This window comes from Lepidochelys olivacea, assembly GCF_965140295.1.
Source record: "Lepidochelys olivacea isolate rLepOli2 genome assembly, chromosome: 8".
NCBI classification, from domain to species: domain Eukaryota; kingdom Metazoa; phylum Chordata; order Testudines; family Cheloniidae; genus Lepidochelys; species Lepidochelys olivacea.
Window position 1 is genome coordinate 8,415,421 of NC_140418.1, and position 17,697 is coordinate 8,433,117.

General features: G+C 42.2%; 1 protein-coding gene across 2 annotated transcripts in view; it reads left to right on the forward strand.

The window, feature by feature from the left end:
* Nucleotides 1–4,989, forward strand: part of ADAMTS2 (ADAM metallopeptidase with thrombospondin type 1 motif 2) — a 262,414-nt gene extending 257,425 nt beyond the window's left edge. For both annotated transcript variants that reach the window (XM_084637009.1, XM_084637010.1), the window contains exon 22: nt 3,806–4,989. In XM_084637009.1, the coding sequence (XP_084493135.1) occupies nt 3,806–4,266 (461 nt within the window). In that variant the 3' untranslated portion in view covers nt 4,267–4,989. The remainder of the gene's footprint in view (nt 1–3,805) is intronic.
* The last annotated feature ends 12,708 nt before the right edge of the window (nt 4,990–17,697 follow it).

Here is a 17,697-nt window from a genome sequence, read left to right on the forward strand (position 1 = left end):
GTTTTGCATATTTTTCCTACGTTTTGTTAAATGTAAGTGGTCCAAGCTATAAAGGTTTGTTGTTGGTGGTGTTTTTTTAAACATAGTTGAGGCAATGACATTTGCATTGACTATGATGTCTCAAGTTGCTCAGCATTGAACTACTTAGGATCATTACATCCATTGGTCTTTTTTCACCATATGCATGTTTGACTTGATTGGTATGATTGTGTGTGTGTGTGTGTGTGTATGTTCTATATATGTGTCAACTGGCAAACATAACAGTGTGAACAACTACAGAATTACCTCAATTTTTATTGCTTTTTTTTGCATAGGAAAAAAAATAAATTTTTGAAAAATGCCTTAATGTTTAAATGTAATGGCATTAAGTACCAGATCCGGCTTTAAATACAAACAGTACACTGGAAACATGAGTTAATCTTCATAAACAGCATTTTTACTTGAATGATAAAATATTGGAAGGAAGTAAATTTAATCAAAGGTTAATTTGCACAGGCCGTGTACATTTCATAAAGAAAAGGTCATTTATTTAATGTCTCAAAATTTAATTGCCATTGTTGCTTCACCTTATGTGTTTGTGTTGGAAGATTTGGAATTCACTATGCATAAAACCATTTGTGACATTAAGTAATAGTAGAAGTATATAAATTTTTAAACACCAGTCTTTGAGTTATATAGTAAATTGCTACCTTATTCCACTGATCCTATCCTTTAGAAAGGTGGCACTTCCAAATCTTTGGCTCTTCAGCAATGTAGCACTTCAAACTTGTCATTATCATGTGATCACATATTTAAATTTTGGTGTTAATATGATAATTTCTGGAAACATGTTAATAATTTACATGACAAGGTGAAAAAGCAAAGACACATCCCTGGCACTGAATACTGTTATGTAAAATAATTGGTGTTTAACTGTATAAATATATTCATGACTGTTACCTTAAATAGACAAATGTTTAGTGATGTTTCAAGATCTGGGTGGCTATAGAGAATGGTGCAATAAGGTATCTGGGCATTGTGCACTATGTCTATATGCACTTTGGTTTATCAGGGATATTTTATTAGTGTTTTGTATGTATTGAACATTAATATTAAAGATGTGCCAATTCATTTTGCTTTCCAATATTTTTATTAGACCAATTTAATGTGTACCAAAGTGACTTTGAAACTGACTTATTTTTTTCTTAGTGATGATTTGAAGTCATACTGCCAGTCTGTCATGCATACTGCAAATAAAATAAAAGTTCAGCACATCTGACTATTTTGGTTTGAAAAGATAATATACATTTCATTTTGATCTTCATGAGTTACAAGGTTTTGGAAATTTATTCATGTAAAATATGAAGCTAAACTTTTTCAGATACTGGAATTTGATTCTCGTGTAATTTTTATGCTTGATCACTTCATGTTTTTGCTAAAAAAAAAAAAAAAAAAAGGCATGTTTCTAAAGAGGCATCTACTGACTCTTATAATATATAGACGAGAATGGCTGTGCCTTTTGAACCTAAATTTAAATGTTAGCTTGCAGAAAATTCAACAGGTACTATATATTTGGAAAAGCTTGTACTAAAGCCACATAGGGCAAAATGTTCAAAGGGGCCTCACGCATGAAGAAAGTTTTATAGATCATGTTAAGTTTTGCATGCAAAAACTTGCACACACTAAATTGCATCTGCAGGCTTGAAGCCGCTTTGAAAATTTGTCCAAAACTCAATTACTATTCTCAGATTTCCAAGAAGAAGTTCCTTCTGGTTGTTGTCTCAGTTTATCATCTGAAAATAAACTGACAAATTGAAATAAGAACCATATTTTTGTTTTTCTATAGAAAATGCAATAATCAATGGATAAAGGGGTTAGTTTAAAGACAAGTAGTTTGTCTTGTCAATCAACTCTAGCTTTTCAAAGCAAGAGGAATAGTTATTAGCATATGCTAGACTGATATGTTTGCCAATTAAACACTATAACTCCCTATATTTTTAACTGAGCATGAATGAAGAGCTGACACCTGTGCTTTCTAAATTCACATAATATTTCTGAATCTGTCGTGGTGCTGTAATTTGCTGAAATGTTGCTAAGCGCTTAAATAAAAGGGTGGCAAAGTATGGTATCAGTAATGCTAAACATATGTGGCTTTATGTATATTCTGCAATCAGGTATACTGTGAATTAAGGCAAGTATTTGAAATTGTACATCTTGTCCTATAAGAGTTCACAACAACTTCTGTTATCATTACTAGTCAATAGGTATGATTGTGTTCCCATGGTAATGCAGGAACTCTCACCTACAGGTGGCTCGTGGGTTACTGCAGAAGACGGCCCTGGAGCTTATAAAGTTACAGTCAGCATTGTGGCTACTGAGAAAATAACTTGTCACTAACCATTCAAAGTGTTGTTCTAACTTGCCCTCTTCCTCAGCACGTTCCCCCAGTCTGGGTTTATTTAGGTGGCAGGAATTAATGTAATTCTGTTTGTTGTCTTGCCTAGAACCAGGAGGTACTGGGGCACTGCAACTAGCGTAGTGAACAGAACACAGAGAGCCTGTAGAACTGTGTCCATGCAGGGGGGACAGACAGCATGCTGTCCCTGACGTGCAGTGACTCCTCTGTGGGTAAAAGGGAGACAGGTGGAAAGCCCCAGCCTTGTTAGCTTCCACTGGCTAAGAACTACTGATTAAAGATTGCACCCCAGCCAGTCTGCCCGGGGGAGGAGGGGAGACAAGGGTTTTAGTGGTTTCAGACTAGACTTGGATAAATGCTTAAGAAGAAGAATATGGCTAACCCCCCTAATCTTAAACTTTGCCACATGCAGTTCACTGATACCAGGATCTGGCCCAGTGCATTCATTGTGACTCATTCAGACTAGATGATCTAAATAATCCCTTCTGGCCTTAACATCTATTAATTATCCTGGTTTAATCTTTATTAGGTGTCTTCATTCCCTGATTTACAGAAGTCAGGGATTTGCAGTGAGTCTCCCAGTCACTAATGTCAGTTAGCACAGTTCTACCTCGCTTGTGTAAACAGCTCACCATATTCCAAGTTCCTCCTTAAAGGCAGAAAAGGTTTGCTCCAAAGTCTTCACAGTTCTCGTAGGCAAGATAACCATTTAGGAGATGCCACCACTTTCAGACTGGAAGCTAGACAGCTGAGTAAGAAATGACTTCCATATAAATTATTTTAAATTAGAAGCTATATACAGCCTCAGCCAAGACTACAGCTTTTTGAAGCTCAGATATAGGCATATAGAAGTAAACCCAAGGCTGAGATTAGTGGCTTTTTACACTTTAATTCCTCCTCATTTTTAATTAAGTCACTGTTACTCTGCATAACAGCATATAAAAGGAGTGAAGGAATAAAGAGCTCCTGAGTAAAATTTGTGACTTAAGCTATTTGCGGGCTTAAGGTGGAATTCTGGAGTAGCAACATAGCATTAGTAAGGTTGTTCTAGTTCACGACAATGCAGTGAACTCATGTCACTGCCACAGCCTAGCGTTAGTGTAGCATAAGGGAAAGGTGTGGGGTGCTTGGATTTATCATAGAGATGGGTCCAACATGCAAAATTCAGATCTGGCTTTGATCACCCTAGAGTTTGATGGTGTCAGGATTTAGGGTCTCAGTTACACCTTCTATAATTAAAAGGGTCCATTTGTCAAATTCCCAGCCCAGTTTGTATTTCCAACCCTACCCCCATTGCCAAAGCCTGAGTGTATCTGTTGCTGATTTTATAGGATACGACTTTAAATGTTCTTCTAGGATAAGACTTCCCCCACGTGCTATTTATTTACCTTTCCTCTTTCTCTCTTTCAGGGGAACGTTGCCAAGGAGACAAGTCCATGTTTTGTCGCATGGAAGTTCTCTCTCGTTACTGTTCAATTCCTGGTTACAATAAGCTGTGTTGCAAGTCCTGTAATATGTATAACAACATAACAGAGGATAATAATGTAACTGATTCTAACCTAAATAAGAACAACATTGAGGAGAATCTCCTGCCTACTCTCACTCCTCCTACTGGGGTGGTTGTCATGCAGGCTACCGCTGGTCCTCCTCTGGTTTCCAACTCAAATATCACCCATTCCAATGCAACTGAGGACCACCCAGAAATTAATGCGGTAGACGTGCCATATAAAATCGATGGGCTGGACAACGAAGTACCGCAGCACAACCTCATCCCACGGAGGAGGCTGCATTACGAAAGGACAAAGAACCAAAGAATTCAGGAGCTGATCGCTGAGAAAAGAAAGAGGGAGACCATTAGTAAGCTACATTAAAATGGAAATACGGCACAGACGACATTTTTCTCTCTTATAGAGATGTTACCACCACCATCGTAATGCCCATGTCATACAAACTAGAGAAAGAAAAAAGCGGTGCTATGGCAGAAATGCCAAATTCTAAAGCCTAAAACAAACAGGAATGTAAGATTGTTTCATAACGCTCGTTGAAACGTTCTGATGGCTAGGGTTCCAGGGTGCTATAACGTACTAGTGCAATATCAGTACAGTATTTCACTGAATCCACACAAACCTATTACCTAGCCCAGATCAGCCGGTTTATGGATTTTGGGCTCTTTTCACTCCTCAATGCCTTGCATAACTCCTAGGGAATGCTAATGGGAGTTGCATTCAACAGGGAGGAGAACAGAGTCCGTTACCTACACATGCCTTTAATAGTGATAACCAGTTGATCAAGAGAAGTATTGCATCAAACCATACAATAAATTACTCCCAGATTCAGGATGGTATTTAAGTACATGCATGACTTTAAACATGTAAGTAGTCCCCCTTCCTTAAATGGAACTATTCTCATGGCTACACTTACCTACCTTTCTTAACTGGAACCTTACATTTGAGATTCTTTGTACACCACATATTTAATCTAAGTTCAGAACTGATAACCAGTAGTTTGCATGTTCCCATAAATAATTTCAAAGCATTTTTATCTATAAAAATGATTTACTATTTGACTGGACCTATACAATTTAGACTGACAATGTCCTAATCTTTTGTTTGAGTATCTTTATTTCATAGACTTTAAACTCCTGTTATACAATATCCCCAATGGTTTTAGTTGACATTCTTTTCAGTCTACCTTTTATCAACACTCTGTTTAACTTAAAATGACTGGAGTCTCTTTTCCTTTCCTTTCCTTTCCTTTTCTTTGGTGCTTCATGAAGAAAGTGTAATTGTGTATGTTAACATTTTTCATGGTACAATGTTATGTCATTCTGAAGGAACACATTGTGTTATCAATCTTTCCTTAGGACAGCTCTGTTGCAGCAGAAGTGAACATTGTTCATCATGCTTATATGTAAACACAGTACCAAGTGTGCTTAGAGCTTAGTAGCCTGACAGCCCTTTGAGTACTTCCTTTCCCTGTAATGTCTTCTGAGAGCTGAGGGCAACCTCACCATTTTCCATAGCTCATTCTGGATGGCTCGTAAGTAGAAGACATTCAGCGTGGTTGTTTGTACCTTTTGGCGAGGCCATGCCTGCTTTCAAAGGTCTCTATATAATGCAAGGATGTTACCAGCCACCTTACAGGATAAATTAATGTGTACAGTAGGTACTGAGCATTTGAGCCAAAGACCACTAAGCTCAGTGGAAAGACTCCCATTGACTTCAATGGGTTTTGCAATTGGAATACTGTATGAGTAGGGAATTAAAACCTGTGTGTTTGTGGGGTTTATTAATTTTGCTCTAGCCTAGTGGGTTGACTTTCCCTTGTCTGCTCAAGCTTGTTAATATTTTCCAGGGGATAAGGTCTCTTTGAAACAGTCATTTCACATAGAAAAGATATGCAGGGGTTAGGGCTGCCTTGATACTGCCAGTTCACATAGACAAGGCAACTGAGAGGTGGCAAAATGCTCTCAATTCAAATTTTTGATCTTGAATTAAGAAGATACAAGGTGGTGGTCTCATTTGCAGAGCTAGTTTGGACATATGCTACATAGCTTAGTTGCTGGTGATGCAATGTTGAGCCTGGCAGCCAGGCCCTCACTGAAAAGGAAAACCCCAACTTACTTTCTGCTGTCCATGCTGGGGCCCCCATTTCTACTTTTAAATGTTGTGAGTGAATGGCTCACCTAGCTTCCATTGCAAAGTATCCTAGTTTAGATTGGAAAGAGGTAGCACTAAAAGTAGCCCTAAGTGCACTGAATTATTGAAACCAGCAGCTGAATCTATGCCCAGAAACTGTTGACAGGACAAGAGCCAAGGTTTAACCAAAATAATTTACAAAGAATATTAGACAAAGTACTAGAGAATGGGGCCAATTTTATCCCTGGTATAATGCCATCAGCTTCACTTCCTCACAGGAAGGTGTGGAGATCAATTCAAAGCACTGTCTGAGCACTTCAGAAGCATTAAATGATAGGGGCATATATAACAACCTAAATTGACAGAAGTTACATCAGGGCTTGCTACAGGTCAAGACTCTTGTAAGATCCCTGTGCTCATGGCATCTGCAGGAAGGGAGATGCACAGGTTTCAGGGTTCAAAGTATTAGCTTAAGGAGCTATGCTGCATTAGCAGACTCAGAAACCTCTTTAAAGGAGTTAACTGCTAGAGGGGGACAAAGATCCACACACTCCCTGTCTACACTATACTTACACAGCCTCTTCTATTCTTTTCCTACACTGACCTCTTCTCTTGTGGCTGGTGGGAGCACGTTCCACTAAAGCATGGGTTTCTTTTTGCTTCCAAAAAATAAAATTAAAGGTCCATATTGTGAAAACACTGAAACAGGCTGGGTTGGTGCATGTGTTAGGTCAGTTGGTTGAATTAATGGTTCAGATGAAGACAAGAACAGTCTTAATATCAAACAGTTCTACGTTTGACCCACAATGCTATCTTCTACAATCCCCAAATGCATACAGTCTACCAAAAGCTTGGACAGAAGTGGGGCAACTACCAGTTTTGGCAAGGAGGAGAAAAGGCCAAAGAGACAGCAGGAAAATATCATTTGCAGGTGGGGGGGGGCAAGTATACACACCCATTCTTTTTGTGATGGAGGAGAGAAGTATGAAGGAAGCTAGGCAGTGCAGAGAGGAGGAAAGGGGAAGAAGCCGTGGGTGCAGCTGCTGGCTGAAGACAATAGGGTGAGTTTTCATGATTCCACATGCTCAAAGTGGTGAGGTTGCTAGCTGTGGTCATGGCTCATACCTAGGGTGAGTTTGGCACACCTCAGATGCAACCCCAATAGGTATATTAATATTTGGCTCAGCACCTGCATGCTTTGTGCCATCAAAGGAGGAGATGCCAGCAGCTGTATACACCTGTAACAGAGGCACAAAGTTGTTATTAATCATATTTATTACATTGTCACCTAAGGATCAACTAAGAATCCCCCCCCCAAAACTTGTGCTAGGCACTGCATAGAGCAGTCAAAAGGCCCTGCCATGAGATGCTGACTGATAAAGAGATGAGGCAGACAGCCTTTCCCTGTGTGCTCCCAAGCATTGCCGAGTGGGACCTGGGCTGTCTGTTAGGTGCCTGCAGCCAAGCGCAGGCCTGACCATGTATATGGGAGTTTAACATTATGCAGCTGCCGCGCCCCTGAGGCTTTCAGTGCCTGTAGCAAGTTTAATCTGACAGTCCCTCACAGTCCGGTTCAGAGGCTGTCGTGCATATGCATAAAATAGAAAAGTGAAGTCATGGGCTCCAAAAAGGAAAAACTGGGCAACTTTTATCTCCAAAAGTCTTAGTTAAAACAGTTTAACAGTTAACAGTTTAACTCCTTTGATGGCACAAACTTAGTTTAACAAAAGTCTTAGTTAAAACAGCCCTAGTTCAGCTGCTATGCATAAAATCTAGATTCAGGACAAAGCAGGGTAGGTTCGAATTCACAGCTTGTAGAAAAATGAGCTATTTTATGCTTTTTGAGTTTCCCCTGGTCTGTTGTGACAGTTCAACTTAAAGAATACTCTCCTCTGTCCCTTTATCACCCTAAACATATAACTTTAGGTCTGTGAGGGCAATACAATAAACAAGGAACCCCACTCTAACATAGCCAAACAGCATATCCAGTCACGCAGTAAACTAGACAAACCTATTTGTGGGGAAACCTTGAAGGCTTTGGAGCTATGGAGGTCTCCACCTCCCCCGAATTCTTCTCCCTCCAACAGACCATGTGACCCCTTTCTCCCCACCCCCTTCTCTGCATCCTAAGTGTTGACCAGCACATAGTCTGGGAGAAATCCCCCACCCCAAATCTTTGTTTTCCCTGCCTAGACTCCTCATGGGGGGAGGAGTTTATGGACACTTGCAAAATTCATTTGGTGGCTTTGATGGATAACAGCCCTGTACTGTCCTCTAGTACCTTCTGGGGTCATATTTCCTTCTTCACATACAGACATGAGAGAACATATTTAAATGGTTTCTGCTGCTCCTGAGTGCATGGAATAGGTTTAGCAAGCCAGGGTATCCAGGAAGAAATACATGACAAAAACCCCACAACTCAAAAGTTACCCTACAATTTGCCCATTACCTTCATAGAGAGGGTGGAATGTTGTGTGTCAGAATCTGACGGAAAAGCCACCTTTTCACTGAAACATCCCACCCTAGGAAAGAGTAAATTCAGGGCGGGGGAAGGTGTCTGCTTTTCTGTATCATTTTGTACAGCTCTACCCTGTACCCATGGTTTGCAAAGTAGCAAATGACTAGATGCATTCTGGCTTATGTTAGAACTATAGGAGAGCCAGGGCTGAACGCTCTGGAGATGAAACTTTTGTCAACCTCACAAGCTGCATTTTGAGTTTCAAAGCTAGTCCAAAGTTCAGAAACAGTCTTGGCACTTCAACACTTTCCCCCTTCACGAGAATGATTCACTTCTTAAAATCAAACAAACCAAAAAACAAACCAGATTTACCAAGCTTGAGAGAAGCCCATGCTGTATAGTAGAACACACTCCACAAAAAGCAAGGCTGGTACTACGATACATATGGTATTCATTAGGGGCCTGACTGAGCCAATGCCCACAACAGTTGATGGGTGTCTTTCCATCACCTTCCATGAGGATTGGACCAGACCTTACAGTTTCTTTATTTCTGACCTAGAACTCTTTCCTTTTTCAGGCTCTATGAACTGAGTTTTCACTCTGCCTTCACTGTGCTTTATTTTGGACTATTTTTAATTCCATTGGATCGCTTTTCCAACTTAGGCTTTTTTTTTTTTTTTTTTTTGGCATGAAGTCAGTGACAATTGAACACAAGTCAAACTCTTTAGTCCACACTGGCCAGTATCTTACCCTCCTGAACAAAGAGGGTTTTCCCAGCCCGCTGTGAAACAGAGCTGGCTGCCACCTTCTCTTTACAATATTTCCATATGAGAAAGAATCTTACCCTCAGCCATAAGAACTGTAGTCCTTTAAGCTGACCGTAGTATTTCCAGTTCACAGAGAAGTGAAAAACCTAAATACCTTTCAGGATTTGGGCCACTCAGGTTAAGAGTAACCAACATGGAAGCAATAGTTGGGGTCTGGCCCACGGTTGCTTTTGTTCCTTTTCATGTGGTGGAATATGTGGATTGTTTACAGGCCTGTTAAACTTTGGACAGCAGCTTCCTCTTGCAAAACTGCTACTTTTATTAGCATAGCTATAAATTGGGCAAAAACATTTTATTACATGTTCTTTTAATGTTTAACCATCACATAGGCAGTATCTTTTGATGCATCACAACCCCGGGGTACCAATTTAACACAATACTCAGGAATAAAAGAAAGAAATCTAGTTAGTTATAGATCTGGTATTTCTGAGGTGGCCACTGGCTGTCTGATCTGAAAGCTAAAACAGTGTTCTCCCTTAAGAGAAAGGATTTCCTGGTAGGTATTTATACAGTCATAGAGATTAAGGGTTATGGGGCCCAAACACCACACCCATTAAATCCAACCATCAAATTAATGCATCCGGATTTTGAACACAAGCCGATCAATTTTCTAAATTAATCTTTCTCAGCTCAGTATCTTAAAGAGACCCTAAAAATTAACAGTATTTCCTTTGGCTCCAATCAACTTCCATTTTTAACTCACCTGACATTCCCTTTAGAATTCCTGTAATCCATGGTATTCATTCACCAGTCCAGATTTTAACACCTTCCATTCAATATTTAGGTTCTCTCAGTACTCACTTAAAATGCTTTAAGATATTTGAACAGTCTATAAATGGTGCTTTACTAGTACTCAAAGGGTCTGTATGATTTACTTTATTATATAGTGTATTTAATACTTTATATATTCACCTACAATGCACAGTATTAGCTAAGTTCGTCTAAATAACTGTATGGCACTGCCATTCAATTACAATACATACATCTTCACAACAATTGGAATGAATAGCCATTTCTTGTATATTAAAATGTATATACAAATTAGAACTTTTAATTTTATAATTTATTAAAGTTCAAAGGTCTGTGTTCTTTTGCAAAAGTGTTGGACTTTTCCCTTTGCTGACTCATTTTGTCCAAAGAGACATTGGATGTGGGTGTACTGAGGAAAGCAGGTGGTTTCAGACTCCAGTGAGTGTCTGTTTCCTTTCCTAGATGCTAGGTGTAGTTCATTCCGATCAGGATGGGGTTGCTGGAGAAGTCCTGAGCGCACACACATTGTTACTGGATAAAATGCACAGGGAACATAGGAATTACCCTACAGGATCAATCCAGTGGTGCATCTAATCCAGTTGTTGGTTCCCGCCTCCCCAAAAATGTATGCATCTGATATAGTTTAGGCCCTGACCCAAAGGCCACCAAAATCAGAAGAAAGACTTCCATTGACTCTAGCGGGCTTCGGAGCAGGACTTCATAACACTTTTCAGGATGTTTTTAACAGTAGATTAAAGAGGTAGTTGATATTTTATTCTGAATCAGACTATTTTACCTTTAAACATTAAACAGTGTCTGAGCCAGATCCTCCTTGAAACTGAAATCTTAGTTACAGTTTTTATAATTTATCACTTAATTGCAGATTTCTTCACCATTAATGCAACTGAAATTCAGTTTGTGTGGCACTGAAGGTATGTTTACACTGCAATAAAACACCCTCAGCTGGCCCATGTCAGCTGACTTGGGCTTGCAGGACTCAGACTGCAGGGCTATAGAATGCAGTGTAGACCCTCAGGCTTGGGTGGAGCCCTAGCACTAGGACCCTGCAAGGGGGGGAAGGTCCCAGAACCCAGGCTCCAGCCTGGGCCCAGATGTCTACGCTGCAATTTCATGGCTCTGCAGCCAGAGTCAGCTGACAAATGTCACCTGCAGGTATTTTATTGCAGTGCAGACGTACCCTCAGAGACCTGAGTTGGAAACTCTTGTAGCTTCACTTTCACTTAATACCCTCGGAGGTTTTCTTTGAGTGGCAGGGAGGTATATATTTAAATTTTATTCTAGCTTTCAGATACAGTAGACATAGGCAGCAGCAGCAAAGCATTTAACTTGACATGGAAGAGACACACTAAAGAAAAAGCTTGCAAAACTTGCCCCCAGAGCTCTTCTCTGGGACAGAGGCTTCTGCAGATGTTAGCACAAGAGGCAAAGAGATCATCTTTAACTTATTATCTTCATGGCCTTTGTGGGTCTTATTTTCCAGATTCTGACAGTATCTTGTCAAACAGCTCTTAACCAAAATGCAACCATGGGTTACCAGCATCTGAGCTTCTCAGTGTAACTATTTGCAAGGTACAACTTATGCCATTTAGACATTGTATCTGATTGCACAGAATTTGCCCATATAAAACTGGAGACCACATTTGAAAAACGGTATCAAGACCTCTGAAACTCACAAGAGCAGACTGGTAAAATTTCTCATGGAAAGCCTTTACAGTGTAAATGGCTTGGGGATTTTATTTATTTTAGGGCCCAATCCTGATCCTACTGAGCTCAATAGGAGTTTTAGTATTAATTTCAGTGGGAGCAAAATCCAATCAGTATATTGTAATTTACAGGCCTGAATAAAGAAACTCACACCATTTTAGATCTTTTTAAACAGAAGAAGTGCCTTGTGGAGATGGGTTGTATGTTGCTATATCAATTTTTTTTTTATTATTTTCTTTCAAACGTGAAACCAAACAGATCTGATGGCTCAAAATACAGTGATGGGATACAGAAATGGTCTCTTTCAGGCTACAGATCTAAAATCAAGCCCAGGAATATTATTAACTAGTAAAAGACTGTGGTTCTTCCTAAAACATTCCAATGTAATATAAGAGGGTTTAAGTGGTGTGCAGACTTTTAACTTTTAACATAAGAACGGCTATACTAGGTCAGACCAAAGGTCCATCTAGCCCAGTACCCTGTTCCAGGTGCCCCAGAGGGAGAACCACAGCAATTCATGCTATGTCTGACTCAAAAAGAAATGATGCATCACGTGCATGTTTATTTGGGGATGAAGGGAAGCCAATGGGAGTTGGGAACCTCAATACCTTTGAGGATCTGGGCCCCATGGTCGGTTCTATAGCTAGCCAAAAAGAAGCGGACCCCAGACATTCACTAGGAAAGGTGTGAGCCAGTACACATCCCCACCCTGACGGTTCTGCACATACTTGTTCAAATGCAAAATCAGTGGCCTCTCCCCCAAATCCTTTTTGAGTTAGCTAGTATGTTCCTGGAAAGCGAGCATGAGAAGGATGGTCTTGTGGTTAAAGTACTGAACGGGGACGCCAGGGTCAGTTGCCAGTTCCGCCAAGACTTCCAACGTGACCTTGGGCAAGTCATTTAAGCCCAGATCCTCAAAAGTATTTAGACACCTTACTGCCACTGAAATCAACGGTAGGGAGTTAGGCACCTAAATACCTTTGCGAATCTGGACCTCTGCTTTCCATCTGTAACATGGGCCTAATACAACCTCCTTTTCTCCCACCTTTTCTCTGGCTTTCTATTCAGTTCCTTCCTCAAAAGAGTTTACAGTCCAGTTCTTGCTCTGTGTCCGTACAGCACCGAGTGCAATGGGGCCCTGATATCGGTTGGGACCGCTATGTGCTCTCAGAATACAAATAATAGAGAACAACAAATCAGGTTACTGCCAGCAATGTTCATGCAATCAGCAAATACAGAAAAACCTCAAACATAAGCATTTGCACTGGAAATCTGATTCTAAGAGGTAAGCTCCTACCAGAGCTGCGCACCTCTAGGCTTGACAGCTCACAGCCCGGCACCTCTTTCATTAAAAATTAAGCTCTGCTGCTCTCATTTCAAACAATTAATCCTTACAAAGGAATGGCTCACAGCCCACCACCAGATGAAGGTATTTGTTGTTTGAAATTATTTTAAGAAAAATTCTTCAAGAAACAACAGAACTGCGGGTTAAATTCACTGACTACTCACTTGCGATGATTTATCCATTCAGCTCTTTACTCTACGTGCATTAAAGCAGAAAGCTATTTGGCACTGCAAGAAAAGGGAACATTAGCATAAGAGATTATTGCTGAAGGCAGAATTCTCCAGCTTGTTTGCATATTCTGCATTCAGACTGTAACCACAAATAGCAAACACATGTACTGGCTGTTTCTGCATGTAAAGTTAGGCCTGGCTCCATAAATCCATAAAAACAAACCCACTCCCTGTGAAATGTTTTACAAAGGTGCTTAAGCCAGTGAAAGCGACACATGAAACTTCAAAAAACCAACAGTTGCTCTGCAGGGTCAACTTGGGTTTTAATTACTGAGCTGTACATCGTTAGTGGCCTACAGGCAGGGTTGCCAACTTTCTAATTGCACAAAACCGAATACCCCCTCCCCAGCCCCAGCTTGCTCCATCCCCCCTCCCTCCTTCCCTCCCTTTCACCAGTCTGGGGAAGGGGATTGGGGTGCAGATAGGGGATGAGGGGTTTGGAGCGCAGGAGGTGGCTTGGGGCAGAGGGATGGGGGGGTGCAGGCTCCAGGAGGGAGTTTGGCTGTGGGAGGGGACTCCAGGCTGGGGAAGCGGTGCGGGGTCCCGGCGGCGCTTACCGTGGCTCCCAGGTCCCTACAGTGCAGCCTCTAGGCGCGTGGGCGGCCAGGGAGGCTCTGCGTGCTGCCCTTGTCCCTGCAGGTGCCGCCCCCCCAGCTCCCGTTGGTTGTGGTTCCCGTCAGTGGGAGCTGCGGAGCTGGCCCTAGGGGCAGGGTCAGTGCACGGAGCCTCCCTGGCCACCCAAGCGTCAAGGGCCCCGAGGGCCTGGTGGCTGCTTCCAGGGTATAGCACGGAGCCAGGACAGGCAGGGAGCCTGCCCTAGCCCTGCTCACCGGGAGCCACCCGAGGTAAGCCCATGCCCCAACCCGAGCCCCAACCCCCTACTGCACCCTAAACCCCTCAACCCCAGCCCCCATACTTTCTCCTGCACCCCAACACCCTGTCTCAAGCTGCAGCCCCCTCCCACACTCAGGATCCCTCAGCCCCACCCCCCAACCTGGAACCCCCCCTTGCATCCCAAACCCTGCACCCTCACCCCCTCCCACACCTCAACCCCCTGCCCCAGCCCAGAGCCCCCTTGTGCACCCTGAACCCCTGATTTCTGGCCCCACCCCGGAGCCCTCACTCCAACCCTCTGCCCCAGCCCCCTGAAAGTGTTAGGGTGGGGGAGACTGAACCATTAAGGGAGGGGGAATGTAGTGGGCAGGGGGTGGAGCCTTGGGGAAGGGGCAGGGCTAGGGTGTTCAGTTGTGTGAGATTAGAAAATTGGCAACCCTATTTGTGGCCTAACTTCTTGTAACACTCAATGCAGAGCCCCAGGCTAGTTCGGGAGCCCAGCTTTTTGCATACATGCTCTGTCTTTTATCTTTACACACACACACACACCCCTCTGTATTCTAGCCACAGCCAAATACTGTAAGGGGGAGCAGGGGAAGAGGAACCGCAGAGCCTATTACGGTCCCTGATCTGCTAGCACAGACTCCTGCCCTGGTGTGGATTTCCACTGGTGTCAGGGAGGAGGCTGCATGGATACAGGGGTCTGTGTGCGTGGATTGCACTGCAGGATCAGGGTTACCCTGAGCAAATATTTTTGTCCTGGAATCAGGGTGTACTTTAGCCCTTCCACTTTCACAGTGGAACATACACCAATGGAGGAGTCACACCGCTAACTCCCCTCATGCACTGCTCTGATCACATAAGGAACAGCCAATGAACCTCTCAAAGGTGAGGGAAAATAGCAGTTCGGCAATTTATTAAAAGTCAGCCCTTAACATATCCAATGTGTTTTATAAATTTGACTGACCCCTCTGCTGCTGCAGGGGGGAGGGTAAGACCATCATCTGTCAGTGACCCAGCCCGCTCAACCACCCAACAGCAGAGCTGCAGCACTTGTCAGTCACAGCCACATGCAAACTACCTTATGGCTGCAGCTAGCAGCAATCTCATCATTTTTATGGCGCCCAGCCCAGCAAAGCACTTGAGCAGACTGAAGTCAATGGGATTACTCACATGTTTGAAGTTAAGCCCATGCTTAAGCAAGCGCTTTGCAGAATCAGCACCATAGAAAGGGACAATGGTCTTCAGGAGCTCTAGGTTCAAGTCCCGGCTCTGCTACAGTGATACTGTGCAGCCTTGGCCAGGTTTTCAAGAGAGTTCTGCGCGTATTTAGGCACCAAAATAACTGGTAGCCAGATTTCTGAAAGTGCTCTGCACGTTGGCTGGCCAGCTGGCCCTCAGGGGTCTAAATGGGAATGAAGCTCTTTTGAAAATCAGGGGCTAATTGTGGGTGCTGAACCCTTGGCAATCTGGACTGGAGCCCTTCTGAAAATGACTCCGTCTCTCTGCTTTAGCTTCTTTATCTGGAAAATGAGGAGAGCAACGTTTAACTATCTTACCGCAGTGTTGTGAGCCTCAATTCATTAGCATTTTAAAATCTTCTTAGGGAAGATTCTATAGAACGGCAAAATACTATGACAAAAGAAGAATGAACTGCAACAAATGTGAGTGTGCAATTTTTAAGCTCGTTTCAGGAATGAGGACAGCAGGATATACATCTAGAACTCACAACATTTAAATCTGCTAATCCTCACCTATCACCAGCAGAACCCCCCAAATGGCCCTATTTGACAGGACAGCAGCTGGAGGTGTCACATTGATCTCTTCCTTTTTCAGACGCAATGCTTTTGGAATGCGAGCTTTACGAGCACTCTGCCACTAGATGGTGGCATGGGATTGCAAGTAGCGATCCTCTTTCAAAACTCTCCTGTAGTCACAATTGAGGAGAATTCTGCACAGATGAAATGTTGCCCATCGTACTCAACCCCAAAGAGAAAACAGGAGAGGTGTCTCTAAACAGACCCATGCCAAGCCTAATTTAAAGAAGGACAGAACAGCCCCTCCCTTTTCACTACTCTCACATCTGAACCAAGTGAAGTCTTCAGAAAATAAATTACCTCGGTGGAACTCTGCTTTTATGGGAAATTAAATAAAACCAAGTAAAAGACTTTAGCAGAAGGAAGGATTAAGGGATATTAACACTGCAAGGTTTTCAGCACGTTTGGTATCTATTGGCCCTTCCCTTTTACCAAGCAAAATGCCATTATCAAGACTGCAACAAATCTAGAGAAATGAAAAGGTATCAATTAAGTCAGCAATTGGAACCACTAAAATAAAAGCTGGGCACAATTCCCAATGACTCATTCAGCAAATTGAGCCCATTTTTCTGGCTCTGAGCTGTCTGTGAGGAGGAGATGATGTTCTGGAATTTGTTCACTGTTCCCTATTGTTTAACAAATCATTTATGGACCAAAAGACAATTAGTTTTAATTGTTTTGGATGGTGTATGAACGGCTCGCTCTGAGAGTACTCACGATTTACGCAGTGTGATTTGTCACTTAAGTTTTTTCTGCTCACCCACTGATGACTGAAATTGTATAAAAAGGAGGGAAAGCAGAGAGCTTTCAGGATGGCTTCCAAACTTTTCTGGTGCAAAAGGGGTTTGGGTTGCAGCTTCAGATGAATGCAAATCCCATTCCTGGGGAAACCTGAGTGGTCATCCATCCTTTTTCATGAAGCATAGAGATGCTAACCGTGGCTGAATGGTTTTTCAGAACTAGAATCCAGATGTGTAATATCAGTGTAAAATAAGGACCATTTGTTTTCAACAAAGTCATAAATAATACAGAGCCCAGGGAGTGCTACAAATAAAGCCCCAGCCTCTTGAAAGCCTGAATTTTAGGAGATGACCTCTTTGTTGCAAGGCCTAACATTTTGGCATGGTCTACAGCTTCACACATTATATATTGTACATGGATATTTTATGGGATTTTCCTCTGTGTTCCAGTAAGTTAAGTCAACCCTTTAACTATGGTATTCATTTACTCCAGTGATGCAGAGTCCGAACCACTTCAGTGCATAGTTCCACATATATTTCAAATCTCAACCATCTTAAGACGCTTACAAAAATAAAGAGATGATGCAAGCGAGGAGAACAAAGAAGATCAACGTGGCTTAGTCCCTATTTCCTAATTAAGAGGTTTATTGTCATAAAAACGTCTTTCATTTAAGAGTACAACGTATGAAGCCCTACTACGAGCCTGCATCTGTCTGGCTCAGAATGAGCAGCGTTGTACTGAAATCATGCTTTACATCTAAGAATCAGGGTTTGGTGGTTGGTTTTTTTTTCTTCTCAGAGAGGTGGCAAATTTTAAGTGCTACCAATGCATTCTAACAAGTGCAGCTTCTGCCGCAGTAGCGCTTGGCATACCTTCTTCTATATGCATGTGATGTGTGTCCCTTTTGGCAGAATCCCAGGAATGCTACCGTTTCTGA